The sequence below is a fragment of the Fusarium falciforme genome, chromosome 2 (assembly GCF_026873545.1).
Source record: "Fusarium falciforme chromosome 2, complete sequence".
In the NCBI taxonomy this organism is placed as follows: domain Eukaryota; kingdom Fungi; phylum Ascomycota; class Sordariomycetes; order Hypocreales; family Nectriaceae; genus Fusarium; species Fusarium falciforme.
This window is the reverse complement of record NC_070545.1, coordinates 1322331-1343135: the sequence shown is the minus strand read 5'-3', so window position 1 is coordinate 1343135 and position 20805 is coordinate 1322331. Positions and strand designations below refer to the sequence as shown.

At 52.9% G+C, this 20805-nt stretch overlaps 7 protein-coding genes and 1 pseudogene across 8 annotated transcripts, besides 1 other annotated feature; 3 read left to right on the top strand and 5 right to left on the bottom strand.

Annotated features, from left to right (window-relative positions):
• Positions 1–200: 200 nt before the first annotated feature.
• Positions 201–720, bottom strand: NCS54_00238500 (CoA-binding domain-containing protein; the record flags this gene model as incomplete). The annotated part of the gene is made up of 2 exons (XM_053147984.1): positions 201–568; positions 627–720. The coding sequence occupies 2 exons, from the start codon at positions 718–720 to the stop codon at positions 201–203; spliced, it is 462 nt and encodes a 153-aa protein (XP_053003959.1).
• A 306-nt stretch (positions 721–1026) lies between these two features.
• On the top strand, positions 1027–2007 carry NCS54_00238400 (Methyltransf-11 domain-containing protein; the record flags this gene model as incomplete). The annotated part of the gene is made up of 2 exons (XM_053147983.1): positions 1027–1040; positions 1107–2007. 2 exons carry the CDS (start codon positions 1027–1029, stop codon positions 2005–2007), a joined length of 915 nt encoding a protein of 304 aa, XP_053003958.1.
• A 256-nt stretch (positions 2008–2263) lies between these two features.
• NCS54_00238300 (Myosin regulatory light chain cdc4) lies at positions 2264–3387 on the top strand (the record flags this gene model as incomplete). The annotated part of the gene is made up of 4 exons (XM_053147982.1): positions 2264–2581; positions 2851–3004; positions 3064–3297; positions 3359–3387. The coding sequence occupies exons 1-4, from the start codon at positions 2579–2581 to the stop codon at positions 3385–3387; spliced, it is 420 nt and encodes a 139-aa protein (XP_053003957.1). The 5' UTR covers positions 2264–2578.
• Positions 3388–4061: 674 nt separating this feature from the next.
• On the top strand, positions 4062–6440 carry NCS54_00238200 (annotated as a pseudogene). Its single transcript has 2 exons — positions 4062–6109; positions 6164–6440.
• Positions 4062–6440: a sequence feature.
• Positions 6441–6931: 491 nt separating this feature from the next.
• Positions 6932–8470, bottom strand: NCS54_00238100 (Hypothetical protein; the record flags this gene model as incomplete). Its single annotated transcript, XM_053147981.1, has 4 exons — positions 6932–7639; positions 7690–7875; positions 7925–8126; positions 8175–8470. 4 exons carry the CDS (start codon positions 8468–8470, stop codon positions 6932–6934), a joined length of 1392 nt encoding a protein of 463 aa, XP_053003956.1.
• A 1676-nt stretch (positions 8471–10146) lies between these two features.
• NCS54_00238000 (MFS domain-containing protein) lies at positions 10147–11804 on the bottom strand (the record flags this gene model as incomplete). Its single annotated transcript, XM_053147980.1, has 4 exons — positions 10147–11278; positions 11346–11551; positions 11599–11643; positions 11694–11804. 4 exons carry the CDS (start codon positions 11802–11804, stop codon positions 10147–10149), a joined length of 1494 nt encoding a protein of 497 aa, XP_053003955.1.
• A 4255-nt stretch (positions 11805–16059) lies between these two features.
• Positions 16060–17023, bottom strand: NCS54_00237900 (F-box domain-containing protein; the record flags this gene model as incomplete). The annotated part of the gene is made up of 3 exons (XM_053147979.1): positions 16060–16169; positions 16224–16929; positions 16982–17023. The coding sequence occupies 3 exons, from the start codon at positions 17021–17023 to the stop codon at positions 16060–16062; spliced, it is 858 nt and encodes a 285-aa protein (XP_053003954.1).
• Positions 17024–17925: 902 nt separating this feature from the next.
• NCS54_00237800 (STAS domain-containing protein) lies at positions 17926–20503 on the bottom strand (the record flags this gene model as incomplete). The annotated part of the gene is made up of 4 exons (XM_053147978.1): positions 17926–19388; positions 19438–19984; positions 20032–20177; positions 20224–20503. The coding sequence occupies 4 exons, from the start codon at positions 20501–20503 to the stop codon at positions 17926–17928; spliced, it is 2436 nt and encodes an 811-aa protein (XP_053003953.1).
• Positions 20504–20805: the final 302 nt, after the last annotated feature.

The window sequence follows — 20805 nt, the reverse complement described above, 5'->3', positions numbered from 1 at the left end:
ACTGAGAGTCTGCAGTTACTTTGTGTTTTGTGTGTTTTGACAGGATAGAAACGATTGCTTTTTGCGACAGGCTGGCTTCTCGGCTACCCGGGTAACTTGCTGGCTGAGAGGACGGGAGCATGCCAAACTTAGATATCATATCATATTGACCACAAAGCTATGTGTTCTTGGCTTTGATACTGTGGCCTCCAATCAAGTATTCACAGCTTCCCAGCTGCTTTCAGTCCTCGCTCACCATCCACCAAGATGCACCACCCTTCGTGACCCCGGCCGCCATCCCCGGCCACAACTGCGTCAAATCCACCTTGCTCGTTGGCAAACTTGAGGACGTCATTGTCAAAGCTACCAGGCTGCAGCCACACAGATGGGATGCCAAGCTCCTTTGCCTCCTGGAGCACCTTGAGGGTTGCCGAAGGGGGAGTGATGATTGAGATGGACGTCTGCTTGGGGTTGGGAAGCGCCGTAACGCTGGGGACTGTAGGATGGTCCTTTTCTAAAGCAGAAATAGCCGCCGACCCCGGATTGATGGGCGTGACTGGCAAGTCATGATAGAGATACCAGGCAAAGACTATTTACACTGTCAGTCGACACGGCTTTCATGAGATATTGACATGGATGGATTTAACCTCGGTGGCCGAACTTGGCGGGGTTTGAGCTTGCGCCCACTACCGCAAAGGCAGAAGACGCAAAGAACTTGCGAACAGTGGCTTCGGTAGTCATCTTAAAGTCGATTGGGTACTTGGCTATCGGTATTTAGTCTTTGGCTGTTGAGGATTGTCAATCAAGGATGCGAGAGTTCAAGGGAGGATGAAGGTTCCGTTATCACCCACGCCGCTGCGGGGCTGCGCCAAGTCGCCATACACCGATCACTCCATGTATCTTAAGTGCTTGTGTCATGTCATATGTCAGGCCGAAGCCACGGCTGCGAATTATAAATCAGTTGATTCTGCTTGTGTGTCCTTTCTTGTTCTTAAGCTACTCTCAAAGTACAGTAACCTTGATCAATAAGCCATCGTGACCGTGAACATGTCCGTATTTGGGTAAGTCATCATGGTCAAACCGATGGATGCATCTCCTAGGACAATGCGGAACTAACACCACCGCAGAAGGGCAACTTTCTCTGCTGCAAGATTCGCCGAAGCCAGGCCCACGTACCCTGCAAGCCTGTTCAAGACAATTCTGGGGTATTACAATCATGAAGATCCTCATGGCACGCTTCTGGACTTGGGTTGTGGCCATGGAATTGTTGCTAGGGAGCTGAGCCCCCGCTTTGCCAGAGCCATCGCCATTGACCCAAGTGATGGGATGATCCGACTGGCAATGCAAACCCATGCCGAGCACACCAAGATCTCATTCCGTCAGGGCTACGCCGAGGACTTGTCTTTTCTACCTGCACACTCGGTAGACATGGCTGCAGCTGGCCAGGCAGCGCATTGGTTCAACTACCCCCAAGTCTGGCCAGAGTTGTCCAGGGTAGTCAAGCCAGGCGGCTCACTGGCCTTTTGGGGGTACAAGGACAACATCCTCATTGGACACCGGCGAGCCAATGAGATATTTGAGAAGTTCTGCTACGGCGAAGGAGAAGTCTTACCCGGTGTGGAGGGCATGAACCAGTATTGGGAGCGTCCTGGACGAGACATCCTCCGCGACCTGCTTGCTGATGTGAAGCCCCCTGAGTCGGAGTGGGACAAGATCAAGCGAATTACCTACAACGTCGACAAAGACACAAAGGAGATCGCAGGCCCAGAGACGGCTTGGATGAGGAAGAAGCTCACTCTCGGGCAGTTTGAGGCTTATGTGCGCACCTTTACTGGGTACCAGGGCTGGATGGATGCGCACCTGGACAAGAAGAGCCGTGCCGAAGGTGGTGAGGGAGACATTGTGGACTTTATGTTTGATCAGATCCTAGAGGCGGAACCTGAGTGGAAGGAGAAGGGTGATCGCTGGAGAGATATCGAGGTTGAATCTGTCTGGGGCACATACATTCTGCTGGCGACGAGGAAGTAAGGATGAAGACGAGTCAGGACGGATATTCCGCCAAGACTTGATGAAAGCGATCGACTGCCACGCAACAGTCATTTATGCAAATGCAATGGCCTCCAAGCCCAATTTTTTTTACACATAGAGACCAATCCCTTTGATAAGAGCTATGCATATTTACCCAAGTTTCAATAGTTTCACCGCCTCGATTGGCTAGTAGATGGTCGACAATATAAAGCCGACATAATGCACCCCCTAGCTAGATAACAGGGCGTGCTCTGGCGATCAACCGCCCAATCTATTCTGTCACCCCGGCTGGCTTCGGTTGGGCGACCAGCCTGGGTCATGGGCTGACACGGTTGCCCCGTCAGTCTCAGGCAAAAGGACAGCAGGGAGGCCAAGGCGTGAATTGAAATGCACAGCGAGTGCAAGCCTGGTCCTCTTTTCTTACTTCTTCATCCTTCAACACCACTCAACCTCTCAAAAAACCATCACCAAGCATTTTTTTCCTCTCGTGCAATCTCCAGTTCCCGTTCCGTTCGCCACTGCTCCCGTGTCACAAGCTCAAGCCCATCAGCCGCACACACCCAAACCCAAAATGGTGAGTCCCAGTTGCCCCGGACACCCCTTTCTCGATGGCGTAAACAACCCACCCCGCCCTCTGATTCGACAGCCGGCCGCCCGAACAGTGGAAGAGCTTGGAAAGTTGGTTTTGCATCACCTCGTGCGAAACAAACAGTCTCGGACTTTCTGCAACTTTCATCTTTCCACATCTCTCGGCATCTGAATCGCAATCGCAGCACTTTAACCAGCGCATCACAACACAACTCAACACAAGCAATCATGTCTTCTAACAAGTTTGACTCTCAGGCTTCGACCAACTACAAGGAGGCTTTTGCTCTGTTCGATAAGCGCGGCAATGGCCGTGTTTCCCTCGAGAGCCTGGGCGACCTTCTCCGCGCCTGCGGCCAGAACCCTACCCTCTCCGAGATCCAGGACCTCGAGAAGAACGTTGGCGGTGACTGTGAGTATTTTGTTTTGCTTCCAGATGTTCCAGGGCGCTCGCTGACTTGATGCGCACAGTCGATTTCGAGACCTTCCAGCGTGTTCTGAACCGCCCCGGCGGCTTCCGCGACCCAGGCGAGCCCGAGGAGTACTGCCGCGGCTTCCAGGTGTTTGACAAAGACATGACGGGATTTATCGGCGTCGGCCAGCTGAAGTACATCCTCACAAACCTCGGCGAGAAGATGACCGATGAGGAGGTGGATGAGCTCCTCAAGGCTGTCGACACCAGCTCAGGCCAGGTCAACTACACTGGTACGTTTTCTACATCTCACGCCTTGCTTTTATAACCAATAACTGACTGATCCGATTGCAGATCTCGTGCGAACCATCCTCGCCAACTAGGCGGTACAAGACAATGGGCGGATCAGTTAATGCATCTACGTGGAAGGGCCGGCGTTTGCTTGTTTGATTATGGAATTGGAATCGGCTATGGATACACCGAAATGATGAATTACCGCTGAGCCTTTTGGCGAAGCACCAGCATGTATGGATTTCTGGTAGATACTTTGGGGGAGCAGGAGTCTAGAATTGATGCTCTTGTGTCTCTTGATTACTCATGCTGCTCGGAAGGGTGTTTCACCATGATCAGGGGCGTAATGGGGCACAGAGACGTGCAACAGCCTCAACATGATATCCCAATCCTTTTGTTTACTTTTGCCCGCATAATAATCAAGGCTTCCAATCAAAATCATGGCTCATGCGCTCTCAATTGTTGGATCGTCCCGCTTCGCCCTGACCTGATCATGATGCCCGTGGCTGGCCCCTGGCCCGGCGGCGATCAGACCGCCCCGCTACAGCACCCGATTGCCCCGCGTTTTCCATTCGCTAGCGGCGGATTGAGGCAGGAGCTTCAGCTGCATCACCAGTAGCTCTCGCCCCATCTCCCTGCATCAACACTACACCTTAACGCCTTGGTAGACGCCTGATCAATAGAGCTTCTGCCTGTCGAACCCCTCTTTTGCATCCTTCGCCTTCTGGCCTCAATCCCATAATCTATAAAGCCGACCGGCTACCCAGCCAGAAACAACCCACTTCTTGTCCTGGCCGTCAAGCTGGACAAGCGTGCTTCCCGCAAGCCCCTCCTCCTACTCTCCCTCCTCGTCGTCGTCCTCGCCATCACTCTGGCTTCCTCACGAGCTTTCTCCCGACTCGGATCACTTGCCAGTCACTTCAGATTCCAAGCCGCGCGCTCTGCCATCCCTACAAGACAGCTCATGACCAGCACCATGGTTCCCGACAAGTACCGTAACCCTCCCCAGGCGCCGCCGCTGTTCACCGCCACCCCCGAGTCGATTGCGGCCGACACGAAGAAGCTCTGCGATGTCACCAAGAATGTCCTAGACTCGGTGGTCGCCGATGTCCCCGCCGACAAGGCCACCTTTGCCAAAGCTCTTGAGCCTATCCTGCTGGACGAGAACTTGGCTGCCACCCAGCGACGCATCTTGACTTTCTACCACCATGTTTCCACCAACAAGGAACTGCGAGATGCCTCCACCGAGTCTGAGAGAGTCTTCAATGACTTTGGAATCGAGTGCAACATGCGAGAGGACGTCTTCAAGGTCGTCGACGGAGCCTTTGCGAACCGAGCTTCTGAAGATCTGAGCAAGGAACAGCTGCACGTCCTCGAGAAGGAACGACAAAAGTACATTCGAAACGGTCTGCGTCTTCCTGCCGGCCCCAAGCGAGACAGATTCAAGGAGATCCAGAAGCGCCTGAGCGAGCTCGAGATCCAGTGCCAGACCAACCTCAACGAGGAGAAGGGCGCTATCTGGTTCACACCCGAGGAGCTTGAGGGTGTCCCTTCTGATGACATTGACATTGACTCTCTCGAGAAGGGAACTGGAGAGAACGAGGGCAAGGTCAAGCTTTCCTTCAAGTATAACCACTACTTCCCCCTCATCAAGCATGCCGTCAACGCCGACACTCGCCGCAAGTACACTATTGCGGAATCCAACAAGGCCAACATCAACGTGCCATTGTTCCAGGAAGTCATCACCCTTCGAGATGAGGCTGCCCGACTTCTCGGATATGAAAACCATGCAGCCCTCCGGATCGAGGAGAAGATGGCCAAGGGCCCTGGAGCTGTCAGAGAATTCCTGGACGATCTTCGAACCCGGCTGGCTGAGGGTGGAGCAAAGGAGATTAACAAGCTTTTGGAGTACAAGAAGAAGGACCTTGAGGAGCGTGGTCTCCCAGTTGACGACAACTTCTTCATGTGGGACACATCCTTCTACTCGCGTATTCAGAAGGAGAAGGAGTATAGTGTCGATGAGACCAAGATCTCCCAGTACTTCCCCGTTGAGTCGACATTTGCTGGCATGCTCAAGATTTTCGAGGAAATTTTTGGCTTCGTTTTCGTTGAGCTCAAGCCTGATGAGCGAGCTCGACTTAGCCCTACTGGCAAGGCCGAGGATATTGTGTGGCACGAGGATGTCTTGATCTACAGTGTGTGGGATGACGAGGCTTCAGGTGGCAACTTCTGTGGCTACCTGTACCTGGATCTGCACCCCCGTGATAACAAGTATGGCCACAATGCCAACTTCAACCTTGAGCCGGGCTACATCTCCGAGGATGGCAAGAAGCACTACCCCGTTACCGCTCTTGTCTGCAACTTCAGCAAGCCTTCACCCAAGAAGCCCTCGCTGCTCAAGCATCATGAGGTTGTGACCCTGTTCCACGAGTTGGGCCACGGCATCCACGACTTGGCTGGACGTACCCGCTATAGCTACTTCCATGGAACTTCCACCGTGCTGGACTTTGTTGAGGCACCTTCTCAGATGCTCGAGAACTGGTGCTGGACCCCCAGCGTGCTCAAGTCACTCTCCAAGCACTGGGAGACTGGCGAGCAGATCCCCGATGAGCTGATTGAGAAGCTGGTGTCCACCAAGCGCCTCAACTCAGCCATTGGTGCTCTGGGTCAGCTGACCATTGGCATTTTTGACATGACTGTGCATACGCCCGAGTCTCACGAAGCGGTCAAGAAGCTGAATGCCGGTCGGCTGTGGAACGAGCTTCGTCACAACATCTCCGGAACCAAGGGCCCCGAGGACCTTGGACAAGGCCTGTAAGTATTGACTGTATTACCTTGGCTATGAGTAGCACGCTAACGGTGAAGCAGTGAATGGGGTAACCGACATGCTGGTATTGGCCACTTCATTGGTGGATATGATGCCGGCTACTATGGCTACCTCTACTCTGAGGTGTTCTCTCTTGACATGTTCCACTCGTTCTTTGCGAAGAACCCTATGAACGGCGAGGAAGGCCGCCGATATCGCCACACAGTCCTGGAGAGGGGTGGCAGCATTCCCGAGATGGATTTCTTGAAGGAGTTCCTGGGTAGAGAGCCTAGCTCAGAGGCTTTCTACAAGGAGCTTGGACTTTCGTCATCTGCTTAAAGAAAGAGGTGTTTTGGTGCCGGCATTGGCAACATAGAAAAGAAAGAGAAAATCCGTAGATACTCGGTCAATGATAAGAGTTATGAGGCATGCCACTTGATTTGTCGGCCTTGATTATGAACATATGTCTTTTGCTGAGAATACATGAGGGGAGCTTGGTTCTGGCTATCGTCTATTTGATATACCTTGTGTTTTCTATAAACAGCGGGATGTTGATGGTATGGCGTTTCTGTAGAATTTCCCCCCTGATCATGACTGTCAGATAATGATTGACAACGCGCAAATTGGCTAGGTAGGGAAATTATAGAGATGGGGCCAGAAATATCAAGACAATTGTAAAAGCTAATAGTTGGTTGTAGCTATCTAGTATTTTGTAGAAACTAGTATTCTAGCTTCTGGCTGACTTGGTATTGTAAATCATCAAACAGCAAATCTCAACCATGATACATCACAGGTCATACATGTTACAAGCTCCTCGACTCCGTCCCCCTTCATAGACTCGCCGATCTCTTACCAGGCGCCTCCCCCATTCTGCGCAACTCAACATCGCTGCCAGACTCAGTATCGTCTAGAAAACTCTCGCCGCCTCTCCCCGTCGGCTCCTGCGAGGCCTCGGCTGGTGCGTTACCAACCGCCGTCTCTACCATCTCCTCTGAGCGCCCACAGTTGCGGGTGCCCCTGATCCACTCCTTCAGAGGTCTCCAGCTCGTCACGAAAAAGATGACGGCGTTCCAGAGTCCTTGGAGTGGCAAGACTGCAGCTGTGGCGACGTGGTACTCGTATGGCGAGGTGCCGACGAGCCAGCTGTGGATGCGGTTCAAACTGCTCGGGATCCAAGTCACCAGCACACTAAGGGCGAAAAGGAAACTAGTACGCAGGTAGGCACGCTTGATGGGGTCCTCGACGACAAACTTGTTGACCGTCTTGTTGGTCGCCGACGTGATGCGGCGGAGAGGGGATCTCTGGGGGTGGTGGTTGCCGGCCGGGGACGTGACGGTGGAGAAGTATTGGCTCGGAGCTGTCTGGATCGGAGGGGGGAGCTCGTCGAAGGAGACGTGAGGTGTTGATTGCTGCATATGTGCGGGTCTTGGTTCGTTGGGCAGGGCAGATGTAGATGCGGTTGAGTGGACGACCTGGACTTCGGTGACGATGGTTCCGTAGAAGCAGTCTTGAGGCACCGAGAGGAAGTCGACGCGAGGCTTCAAGGCTGTTAGAGAGCTTCAAAACAGTGGAAGTGGTTGTCAAGTACCTGTTCATAGACGCCCGCCTCTCTGCTCTTGGATGCCGAGAAACTCTTGAGTTGGTTTCGAGAGTGAAAGACATGATATCCGACCAAGAAGTAAAAGATCAGGGACCCAACAATACAGACCCAGATGAGCATGTAGTAGGTATATATACGGATGTTTTCCCAGTCCTGGTTGACCCAGCACCAGATCTACACACCGTCAGTTGATGAGTGTTGGAGACATATATCGAGTACTCACAGTTGCCTGACCGTACACAAGTCCTCGGCCCGGGCTTCTAACCAGCAGCAACGAGAGAGCGATTATGAAAGGGCCACCATAGCATATGAGGCAGTACAGCCACCACCGTTTGCGAAAGGCATCGGGGCTGGTGCGGAAGAAGAAGACGAGAAAGACGTTGAAGGCCATGGCAAGGGACCACCACGGGTCAGACTGCATGAACCTAACAAGGTAAGCAAGAAATACCGGTGTCAGCAAGATTAGGACTAACATGTGGAACAAGAAGCTCTGTGCCTGGCACAGCGGAGATGCAACACCAAGCTCGAGCCCGTCCATGGCGATGACGCTCGCGATACTAGCGCCGACATTGGCGATGCTCGCAAACACGATAAAGGTGTTTTGGACGTTGCGGACTCGAGGAACCAGAGCGTAGGCGATGAAGATGAGGACGACGGCCACCAGGCTGATGGAGCCTCCCATGCGCTCCATCAGAACCAGCGCCTGCGTCTGTCCCGCCGTCAGCGCCTCGGCGCGGCCGGAGACCAACTTGTGCGCCGTCTCCGGCATGGTTTGTATATCGTTTGTGTCTTTCCCAGAGGTCTTGATTCTTGATGTTGTTCGTGTATATGGAAGTGTTTATCGGTGCCTGGACAAAAAAGAGAGAAGAAGAAGCAAGACAGGGAGATGGAAAAGAGAAGGCAAAGAGCAGACGTCCTCCCCCAAGCGAGCCCGTCGAGTAACTGTATCCTACCGAGGAAAAGAGACGAAATGAGAGGGAGGTGTCTGTAGGCTGCCGACCGGATCTTGGGTCTCGATGCGATACAAGGGGCGCACAAAGGAACGAGCAAGGAGAGAGAGGTCGAGGTTTGGCGAGGGGGAGCCGACGCCGTGACACCTCAGTGAGCTGCACGTAGCCGTTGAGAAAGAATCCTTGAAGAGAGAGGACCAGCAGGGGGAAGAAGCACGGCAAGTGGTCTTTTTTATCTGGCTTTGGTTTCTTCTTCTGTCTTGTCGTTGAGCCTTGGCTTGCCAGTGGCCGACACTTTTTCATCACTTGTCAGTGTCAAAGCCCACGATGCAGCTTCCGCCAGTGATGGCTAAGGAATACCTTTTTCCTCCCAACCTTTGCGTACTCTAGGTTTAGAAACACAGACCTCGAGTATGTATAGGCTACCTGGTTGGCTTTGGTGGCTCTGGATAACGGTCTCGTCCTCCCCCCCCTCTTCCCTTCCAAGCCCTTTAACAACCAACATCAAAGATATCGGTTTTACACACTTCCATTTGAAGGTCGGTAGGCTAATGTGTGTTAGAGGTCGGATGCTACCGCGCTCCTGTTCATGCGCTAGCATTCCATGCACAAAAGGCAAACAAGATGCACCTCGACGAATACCGACTTGCATATTCCAACCTCGATCGTCTTGGCAAATCTAAAATAATATACCACGTCCCAATCAGAGCCTGCCCCCCCAAGAGCAAACATTGAGATGCTTCCGCAGCAGTCTCATATATCACATCCCATATCCTCGACAACTTGATCCCAAGCCCAATTGCTGCTGAAGCCCTGCCACGCCAAGAGGTTTGCTTTTGCGGTGAGGATGCAAGTTCCCGCGCTGAGAAAAAGATGGCTGACAGCAAGTCCTAGACCTGAGCTTAGATTCCTGCCCTGTTTGTATGCTCTCTGTGGCTTTCATCCCTCACACACGAAACAAAGACCTCCACACCCAAGACGGCACAAGCAAATCCGGGGGCGGGCAGACGAGCCACCTCGTGGCCCTGTCTCGACGACCGTTACTATTTTCAGCCATGAGCAACTCAGGCCTGCCATGTACGGTATACTACGCCCTCAGGCTCAGTAGGGAGGCGTCCATCACGAGACCCCATGCTGCGTATCCCCGCATTGTTTACTCATGAAATCTCCAGTTACTGGCCGACCTCAGCCCTGCAACCTGCAGCATGGCGTCTTCTAGCTCTTCCAGAAGCTTGGATCGAGCTTTGAGGCCAACTAATCACTTCTGACAGCACAGTCTGTCAGAGAAATTCTCACATGAGAGAAATATGCACGCAGCCGTCAAGCTGAAAACATGACAGTATTGTAAGTCTTCAATTGGGCCCTTCAAGCCACTTCATAGTCTAGCTAGGGATCCCTGCTCACAGTATCAAAACAATCCCGTCTGTATACCTTACATGGGTGGATGCCTTTCCGCATCAAATCTCCCCCTCTTGCTCATTTATCATAAACCGCCTTACAGTGTGTAAAGGAAATCGGGTCGCTTATCTCCCATCTCGTGAATCTCCTCTTCCGACTTGCCCTCGATCAGGTGGTCACGCTCACCGGCCAACCGCAGCCTGTTCTCCCTTGCAAGCATCAGGTACATGATGAGGCTGCCTCCAAAGACACCGGCAAACATGAAGCCCAGGATCGTTCCGTGGCCCTCGTAGAAGCGAGGGGCGTTGATAAAGACGTTGCTGCTTACCACTCCGTTCAGGTTGCCCCAGCCAATGACAAATCCAAGTGTGATACCTCGCTTGTACACACCTTCCACGTTGTTGGCAACCCAGCTGATGGTGATGGGGATGACAGGGTAGATGCCCAGAGCACCCAGGAAGCATCCAGTGTACTGAACAGCCGGGTTGGTCGAAGCGATAAGCATGACGAAACCCGCAAGTCCGACAGGGGCAGCGCAAAGGTTGAAGATGCCTCGCTTGTTGATTCGGTCCGAGTACATACCCACGCAGACGGTGACAATAGCAGCCAGGGCGTAAGGAGGTACGCTGAGAAGCTGGTTCTTGATGACAGCCTTCTTGTCAGTGAAAGCCATGTTCTGAATGATGGTGGGCAGGAAGACACTGAAAGAGTAGAGGGGCATCAGAGGACCCATGTAAATGAGCATGCCGCAGTAGGTCTTCCAGTCAGTGAGCGACTGCCAGAGGTACTTCATCTTAAACTCTTCGTTCTTGGCAGACGACTGCTGGTCAGAGGCGAGTCGGTAGATAACACGGCGTCGCTCCTCCTCAGTGAGAAAGGTGGCCTCAGTAGGGAAGTCGTGCACCATCCAGAATGAGGCGATACCGATGACCATGGTGAGAAGACCCTCGATGATGAAGATCCATGCCCAGCCAGCAATGCCAGAGATACCATCCATCTTCTGGATAGCAGCAGCCAGGAGACCACCGAAGGAACCAGCAAGAGCCGCAGCAGAGAAGAACCAGGCGGCACGGGCACCAAACTCGGAACGCTTGTACCAGCACGAGAGATAGTAGTTGATACCGGGGAACAGACCAGCCTCAGTAAGACCAAGGAACCATCGAGCAGCCATGAGGCCGTCCCAGTTGTGAACGAAACCCATGCCCAGCATGGCAGCGCCCCACAGAACCCTAAACCCGGAGAGTCAGCAAGATGCATTGCATAGGCGACGGACACTGTGCCAGCGCGGCTACTTACATGATGGCAGGGATGAAGATGGAGGGCTTGGACCACTTCAGGAGAACGTTGGCGAGGGGCTCAAAGACGGCATATGAGATGTAGAAGATGGTCAGGGTGGCGTTGAATTGCGAGGTGTTCATGTGGATGTCGTCGAGGAGGCCGGCGATTTTGGCATTTCCGATGTTGGTTCGGTCAAGGAAGCAAACGAGGTAGAGCAGGCAGAGCTATATCATGTTAGTATAGATCATTAACTCTAATTCTGAAATCATACCCAAGGAACAAGCTTGACATCAATCTTTCGAAGCAGCTTCTTCTCCTGCAAGTAGTCAGTATAAGCGACTTTGCCATGTATCGATAGTCACTCACAGCCTCCTTTCTCTCCTCCTCAGTCAGACCCGCATCAGGGTCGTTAACGAGATCGACCTCATGGGTCGAGGCCTTCTCATCGAAGGGTTCTTTCCGATCAATGTCGCTCATGGTGACAATATTCCTCAGGTATCTCAAGGTTGTATTTGAGAGAGACCAAGAGGCGAGGGGTTGAGAAGAAGGAGCCGCGTCAGGTGGTGACAGCCCAGAAAAAAACGTGGGAGGAAGGAAGTAATGGAGGACAAGGAAGCAGCAACCAGCCGAGAGGGACTATTTCGGCAGTGGGAAGGAGCAGAGGAGAAGAGGCTCCAGAGATCTCGTCAAAGATGCGAGACAAGAATGGATGAATCCCAGAAGCCGGGAGTGACGGTGCAACAACGGAGAGACTTTTGCTTGCCGAAGCGAGGCGGAGAGAAACGGGAATGAGATGATGGGGGATTGTTATAATGGAACAAGCAACATGAGGAGGAGAAGCTTGTTTAAAGAGGCAAGCAGGCAAGCAAGCAAGCAAGAGACTTGTGGATGATGATCTTCAAAAACCTGGGGCAAAAGAGGATCCCACAGCCCTTTAATAGTTAATTTGAATCTACTCTCATCTTGCCCCGAGCACACACGATGACCTCGCTCCTCACTCCCCCGTCTGGGGGAATGCAACCCCGAGGAGAAGAGAGGGAAAAAAAATGAGGAGCAGGCCATGGTCGTGTGGGGATGCTGGCGCCCACGTTTTCTCGCCAAGGGTTGCCTCTCGGTGAGGAGACGGCCTCTGTGCATACAGTATGGAGGAGTAGAGTAGCAGAGGACCCTCGTCTCCAATATGGATGGGATGCTATTCCATCCATCCGTCCGTCCGACAAGGCCCAGCCAACGAACCACGTTCAAGAAAGATTCTTCACTCTTCCCCAGTCGGAGAGCAACAACTGGGGGGTACTCCCTGTCCTGTCCCGCAGGGGGGGCTTCTTTTCCCCCAGTTCGTTCGTTGGCGGGGAGAGTCCACTGCGCAGCGAAAGAGATTTGCTGCTTCAGTCTCGGGGATCTGTCGATCTTGTCCCTTCTTGCGGGGTTTGGGGTCACGGTGCATGTTGGGCGAGGAGAGAACGGGGTACAGGGGACGGCCGGCCCCCTTGCAACCATGATCCTCCTGGGGGGCACGTTTTGGTGTATGCATGTCTTCCCTGGCGCAATACAGTACAGCACGGTAGGATTCGTCTATGGGCCCGGCAGATGGGTCATGTAACGCTAGACATGCCATGGGTTCGTTTTCCCTTCTTGGTTGTGCGGGCCACGCGAGATGGCGCTCCTCTGCCTGCTGTTGGGGGGTCGCCTTGTGCTTGTGCCATGTGTGAGCCGTGACAGCTCGGGGAGGGACCGAGAATGTCAGCCCGAAGCGAACGAATATGCTTCTTTTTTAGTTAGTCGACAATATTTGGAGGGTGCGGGCGGCTCCGTCATAGGCAGGTCTGACGGCCAACATGTTTCACGTAGGCGTTGGAGCTCTTGATTCTCTAGCTCGTCCTCTGTCTCTTGTCAGTGTAGGCATGCCATTCCGACCCTGGCTTCGATCACCGTTTGAGCAACACGCTTGACAGATGGTGCATGGCATCCCTGGTCAAATGGTCTTACACGCTCTCTCGTACAAAGCATCGTCCCTCTCATTCGGTTTCCCTCCCACCCCTTCTTGTACCAAAAGAGCACGCGTCGTGTCATTTCACGTCCTCTCAGGCCATGCTCCGCGCGGCACACAGACGCAAGGCAAACATGGCCTCCTGGAGAGATGCCGCAGAGTTGCCACACCTGTTTGCCGCCCTCCAGAACCTCGCGTGGTTTGCCGCCACCTCGATCAAGCCACTTGTCCCGCCCAACGGCCTTTGTCCTCCACTTGTGCTGGCCCATGGTTCATCGTGGCCTACTCTCTGAGGCTTCAGGTACGTAGTAGGTTGCCATCAGACCCACACAGGTTTCTGTCAAGCCTGTATCCCCTCATCATCGGTCCCAGTTTTCCTCTCAAGAAGACAAGCGCAGCAGTAAGAGACCGGGGTTCTTGCAGTCTACCGTCACATTGTAGCCCGCCCTCAAAGCTTACTCTGGGCCCTGCCACCCAAGATTTCTTGTTTCTCGCCCAGACGGCGGCTCGCCTCGTCCAGAGAAAAATATCCCGAAGACGTAACGTGACGGTGTAATAGGCACCGACCGGGCACGGGATAATACATACAGTAGCATGACTCGTCGTCGTTTTAGAGATGCGCCAAGGTCGCTAAACGGGGATCAAGAAACGAGCGCGGGCGTGGCCTTGGCCGTTCTTGGGTAGGGTAGTAGACGCGGTGGAGGTTGTCCGTGGCATATCCCAGCCCACTTACATACAGCGCATCCACTTGCCTCCATCCCCATACCTACCATTAAGAAGCCCCGGGGCCCCTGACAAATCAAGCCCGAGCCGGTATCATTTCGTACTGCATCCGACTCAAATCAATCTTGATCCAAAAGCCTATCCAGACCTTCATGTTGTCTGCAGAGCAAAGACGGAAAGGCAAACACCCGTGATACCGCCTGGAGCGTCAGCCCGCAGAGACAAATTTGGAGTCGGTGGGAAACTGCAAACTAGTGCTGATAGCCGCAGGCGGCTAGGGAACCAGCATAGCATGGCGTTAATTTCTAGAAGCTTGGCACGGCGAGGCGATCCGTCTCTCGCAGTCTGTCCGCAGCCACGCCGACGCCTTGCGTCTGGTCTGTATCACTTGGGGTAGCCAGAGAAAAGAGGCAAGAACGGTTTGTTGAGAGGAGAAGAGATGAACGACGGGTGCGTACAGCTCGAGCTGAAAACAACAACATGCGGAACAACGCATTAGTCGAATGCTATGGCTTACTCGACAGGCATTAAGATTGCTCTCAGACACCAAACATCAGCCGTGTCCTTCGCACTTTGTCCTCCGTCTCGAGGAAAAGACTTCTATTATGCTGAGGGATTACTCTTAGTATGGAAAAGCCAAAAACATCTCATGTCATGCTCACGAATGAGAATGGTTCAACCCCCATCTTTTCCCCCGCAGTCGCCAGGGCTGGTGAGTCTACTTCCCCGCGCGAGCGAGGGCCTTTCTCCGCAGATCCGTGTCTGCGATCTCCTCGCGAGCCAAGATGATCCAGATGGTGGGGAGAAGGGGGGAACTGGGGCCTCCAAAAAGACCTCTTGTTCTCGGCGTCACTCTGGCATGTTTCCCCGCCTCCAGCCCAGATCCTGGCTCCTTTTGCAAAATGCCCTCCTCTCACTGGCCCATTTCCCCTCTCCCCCATGTTGCTTAGATCCAGGGCCGAAAGATTGGAGTGGTCCGATGGTGCGGTGGAGGCGCGGAGGAGCAAGCCCGTCCCTCGGGGGAGCGCCAATTGCGGACGCAATCCACCGCCGGCGCCGGGGGACCCGGACTCTTCACATCTTTCCTTCTCAGACTAGCATTCTCCTTCTCCAAGGAAGCCTTCTGGCTTCTGAGAACATCTAGCGTCCAACACGGAAGGCTGTAGGTGAGCGCACCGATGCCCCCGTGTCTAAACCCGGATGGCCCTTGCGGATGCGGCGCCCAGCCACACGGAGATCCGACGCCGTGCCTCTCTGCCACGGCTCCGGTTTCTCAGCCCTTCACCAAGCCTCTGGCCTATTGCCTCTCTCGTAGTCTTCCCCAAGATCCCAAGATCCAATGCCACATAGCCGCGGGACGGGGCTGCGGCTCCGCGTTCTTCCCCGCGATCCCTACTTTTTTTCTTCAAGGTCGGGTCCATAGCATCTCAGATGGTGTCAGGGGGAGGGCCCTGCTGTTCGAGATCTTTGGGATGACGCCACTTTGTCGCGACTATCTCTTCTGAACCAACTGGGTGTGGCCTCAACTTGCACCCTGGTGAGAGACAATCTCAGGCTTGCCCGTCAAGGCCTAACAGCTCATATCACGCGCTGGTGATGAAATGAAATGCAACCCTCAAGCCACGAAAACTCGCAACACTCAACCCGAGCTATGAACACTGGTTCCCTATTTCGAATCTAGTTTCGGTGCTTACTCTCCTGCCTCGGCCGAGCCGAAATGGTTGTCTCTTTTTCCATGTGCTGCATCAGTTGGAATCACTCGCTCGACACTGATGTCCTGGACAAGACCGTTTTGGCCATGTCTGAGACTCCCACTTACACCAAGCCTGGTCGTGAGAAGGGACAGTGCAACTCTGTATTCCACATTTACAACCTCTGTGTTTCTGGGAAACCCCCTACTAGTGACTCTTCCTCGGCTCACGACTTAACTGTCCCCCAGTGGAACCTAACACTCGAAGATGTGGTTATCTCCAAGCACTTAACCCACGAGGGGGAGGGGCTGCCCACGGTCAGTTTCATCAACTACAACAGTGCAGCCCCATGAATAACAAGAGTCTTTCCAGAGTTTGCAACCTCCTGAACCGCCGAGTGTTCCACAGCCTGTAAAAGGCTACTAGCTCTCACGAGAAGTTCTAATAGTTGTCAGTCAAGACCCAAGCCAAATCTCGCCTCCTCTGGCAACCTACCCTCATAGACCATAGTATAATGGACAGGTGGATCATCGTCAGGTCCCGAAATAAGAGGCATTGTCTCTGACGCCGCAGGAACAACTCGGAAGCGTATTCCAACATTGTCATGTCGACCTATCCAAACGATACTCTCAGAGCCCGCGCTCGACAAGTCCTGCTTGCTCGCCATCTCGGCCAGCCAGTTTCGAAAGATTCGCACGACACCGTCGACGATGTTAACATGGCTTATAAACAACCCTCGCTTGGGCCCTTCCTTAACAAGGTTGGTAACGGCGCATAGCTGAGAAAACAGCTCGCCATCATCGAGATGAATATGCTGCGTCGCGGCATCGTCTTCGGAATCCTCGGGCGCCTGCGCCTCAGTAAATCTTGCTCTGATCCTCCTTGGACGACGATTCTCCTCTGCAAAGGTGGGCTTGAACGACGCATATAGGCGCTGTAGGTCACCCAGCGCAGGCGCCTCCTCGCTGACGGCGGGCCCGTCACGAGTAACTGTGCCTTGATACTGGCAGGCTAGGTAAGGTGTATATAGCTGGTCGCTCGGATGGTAGCATTCCAGAATAAGCTTATTATCAGGGAGGGGGGCTGTTTGGAGCAGGCGATGATGCAGGACGCGGGTGACTAGGGAATAGAAGCGGCGGTTTATGAGAGCGAGAGGAAGGAGATCTTGGGAGGACAGTGGAGATAGGATTGAGATAAAAATCTAATGATAGTCAGTCAATAAGTAGAATATACAAGAGTATATAAGTTCTCACTTCATTTGGTAGACTGTCGATGACGCTATCGTGGGAAGCCATAGGTGTCACCTTCAACCGGAGATAAGAGACGAGCGGAGACGAAGTGGCGACGACAACAAGGGAGCAGGACAAGGGGCAAAAGTATCACAATTATCACTCGAATAGGATCCAATTAAATCAAAGCAGTGCCGTCCAGGATAGATGGGACAATGCGATGAGGCTTGACGACAGAATAGCTGAAGGTTGTCGGGTTTGTCAACTATGCCAGTGTCAAGTTGTGAGCTTCGAGATAACGTCTTCCACGGCGTCAATTGAAAACGCGGGGGAGGGGCCATTGATTTAGTCAGCATCCGCAAGTCCGAATGACGAAACCTCCCTTGCTCTCTAGACAACCTCTGTCAACTCTGAGAGCTAATCACGGGGAGGGATTGTTTGATAAGGAGATGGTTTATCTTTTACGCGGTTGAGTAACTTACAATTGGGTGTGAGATTGCCGTGGATATATGACTATTCTCCACACTTTTGTTCTGAGGCATGGGTGAGTTGGCCATTTAGAACCACTGGCATTCTGTCATTAAGAGGTGATATCTTGCCAGAAAGATACCACGTCTGCTTTATTGATGCTTTTCTTCAGGAAAGACTAACATTCTAAGATGTGTTGCCCATTACTTAATTTTAGGCATGAGTCTAGATATCTGGGAACAAGATAACTAGGGTGTCAAATAAGTGCAACAATAGGGTAGCAAGAACACAAGAAATGCCTAAAGTCATAGACAGGATAAATCTTTTATGGAACATGCATTATTTCTATTATCCCGTGACCTCTTCTATCTAGAGCGGTGATTTTGGTATGACGCTATTCTAATGTGCAGCAATACCTCCTAAGATGATTCTCCCAAACGCCTGCGCCAAACTCATTCGTGTCGTCGTAAGAAAGCAAAGTCTATCCTGATGATATCCCGCTACTGCTTATGGTCCTTGTTTCGCGCATCTCGTACCGCGGCATCCACTGCGTCAACAAGATCGATGTGGAAGAATGGCCTGTCAACACCAAAGATGGTTGCCATGGATTGAGGCTGGTGGGACTCGGCGTGCACATGCGTGTTCTTGGTCGTTATAGAAAGCTCATCTGATGAGCTCGATAGCTGCTTAGACTCGGAACAATTCGATGAGCTCGAAGTTTCTGTGGGTGCCTCGATATCAGCTGGTCGACGAGTATCACCAGGCAATTGAACGTCCTTGTCCATCAGTGTCGCCGCGATAGAGTATGAAGGCACCCAGCTTCCGAGTGCCTCCTGGTTCTTAGAAGAAGGATATCCGAAACCAGCGCTGGCGAGAGCACGACGAGTCCAGCGGTTGTTGACATTTGCAAAGTGCCATTCCACTGCGTCAGGCGAGGCATACTGATCAAGAGAGTTGCGGAGATCCATAAGGCCTTGGATGCAGGTAATGTCGAGGTTGTTTACAGCAGAAAAGTCCAGAACAATAGCGCGCAGGAAAGGAAGGTCGTCGCCATTTTTCTTCTGTCCCTTGGGACCAGGGTCGTTCCAGAGGCGATCGGATTCCTTCTCGAAGTGTTCCTCAGAGGTACGCTTGGTGTTCTCCATGACGTGAGTAACCAGAGTGTCGGCGTGGTAGGCCTGGTTGGTGTAGTTGTATCCCTCGCTGAATCGGTAAATGAAAACACCTGGGTAAGGTGACTCGACATCGATGTCGGGGTTTGAGGCATCCTCGTGGTCGAGGGGCAGGAAAACATCCCGACCGGATTCGTCATGGAGTAGAGTGGCATGGCTTGATCGTCGGCTTAGGGTACGTTGGTTTTTGTGGTTGACCATGCGATGAGCTCGCGCACGACCGAGGAACTTGCCTCGTGTGCGGGCAAGACGGAAGAGAAGAAGGGCAATAGAAAGGCCAATACCGACGTAGATAGAGATCTCAAGAGACTCAAAGACTGCTAGGATGACGCCAATAACCCAGATGAGCAGTTCAGGAGGCGAGAGCTGCCAGTACTTGTAGAGGTTCTTGGGAGGCGCCAAGAGGTTGCAAACGGCGTGAATGATCAAGCCGGCAAGAGCAGCTTTGGGGATGTAGTAGAAGACGACTGTCAGGGCATAGAGCGCCAAAACAAGAACCAGTGCGCTGAAGAGACCTGCCAGAGGTGTTCTCACACCAGCCTTGGAGAGGACAGCTGAAGCTCCGAAGGAACCTGTGCACACGTAACCTCCCATGAAAGGGCTGAACAGGTTGGCAGCACCTAGGGCCACGATCTCTTGCGAAGGGCTGACGGTGTAGTCGTACAGTCGGCCCATTGACTTGGCAATGGCGATGTGCTCAATCACCAAAATGATAGCAACGGCAGGCAGTTGAGGCATGACAAGCTTAAGCAGCTCGGTGTCGGGTGAAGGCAGGTTGGCCTTCTTAAATCCTGGCTGTATGTCAGCTTGATTTCTTTGACAAGTATTCATGGTACATACCTGGGTCGATTTTGCCAACGATCCGGAACTTGCTCTCCTCAAAAGGAACACCGTGATGCACGAGGAAGCTGACGAGAGTGAAGAGAAGCATGACGAAAGTCATTCGGAGAGATGAGATGTAGGACCAGACGCGCTTCTTTTGGGGGTGGCGACGCTCCATGAAAGCACAGATATCTCGGATAGCGAACAGAAGGATGATCGAGGAGAAACCAATGGCAGCGTCAAGCTTTGTATCGGGCAAGGCCTTGAGGGTATTGATGATGACCTTGTAAGGGGATTCGCGAGTGTTGATCTCCGAAAGACCAAGAAGAACGGGTACTTGTGTCGACATGATGGTGATGCTAGCACCAGTGATGAAGGCCGAGATGGGGATATAGGGGATGAACTCGATGATCCAGCCAAGACGGAACAGACCGAAGAACAGAAGGACTGCACCAGACATCAAACTCAAAGCGTGAGCGACTTCCTCGTTGGAGTATTTTCCGGGGCTGGTGCTATCGACATGGCTGATGACCTGACCGACAAGAAGGGAGCCGACGGCTGTTGTCTGAGATGTGTTAGTTCTGAAGGGTTGAGTTAAGATATGGCACATACACCAATGACAATATCTTTTGAAGTTCCAAATAGCCAGTACAAAACGGCACCGGTAAACGATGTGTAAAGGCCATATGCGGGTGTGAGCTGGGCGAGAAGGGCGTAGGCCAGAGCCTGTGGGACAACAACTAGACCGATAGTGATGCCTACATAGTTTAGAACAGACCTAAGAGTTGAATCCGCTCAACATACCGGCAGTAACATCACCTAGTAGCCAGCTGAGGCAATATCTCGGAACCCATGAAGCCGATGGGAAGAGTCCTTGGAAATATCGATGAACACCATCTCGAGAGGGGGCAAGTTCCTTGAAGAATTCGGATATCGTTGGTTCCTGTTCTAAGAAGAGGTCGGCGGGTGTGATGGTTTCTCTAGCACGTTGATCGAGGTCCTGAGGCATGCGGGAGTATCGTTCGTTGACGTCAATGCCGAGGACCGTCTTGGTGACGAAGTGTGAAGCCGTTTTGGACGCCATGGTGCAAGTCTCAACGGCCTAACATAAACGGTGATGTATGGAAAAACCTTGAGAACAAAGGAGGAATTCTAGAGAGAGACAGGCGAGACGGGATCCCCAGGATATATACGAGGTGCCTCGGCCGCCGGCGGCTCAGGAAGGAACCAACGAGCCGGCAGACAGTAAAGTTATCAGGGCGGGAGACGGCGAAGACGGGAGTGGAGCCAGTCCACAGAAACAAGGCTCGCCGGGGTAGAGTCCATGATAGGGCCGTGGAGAGGTCAGTGTAGCAGAATGGCCTGGCTAACGACGGGAGTCGGCCG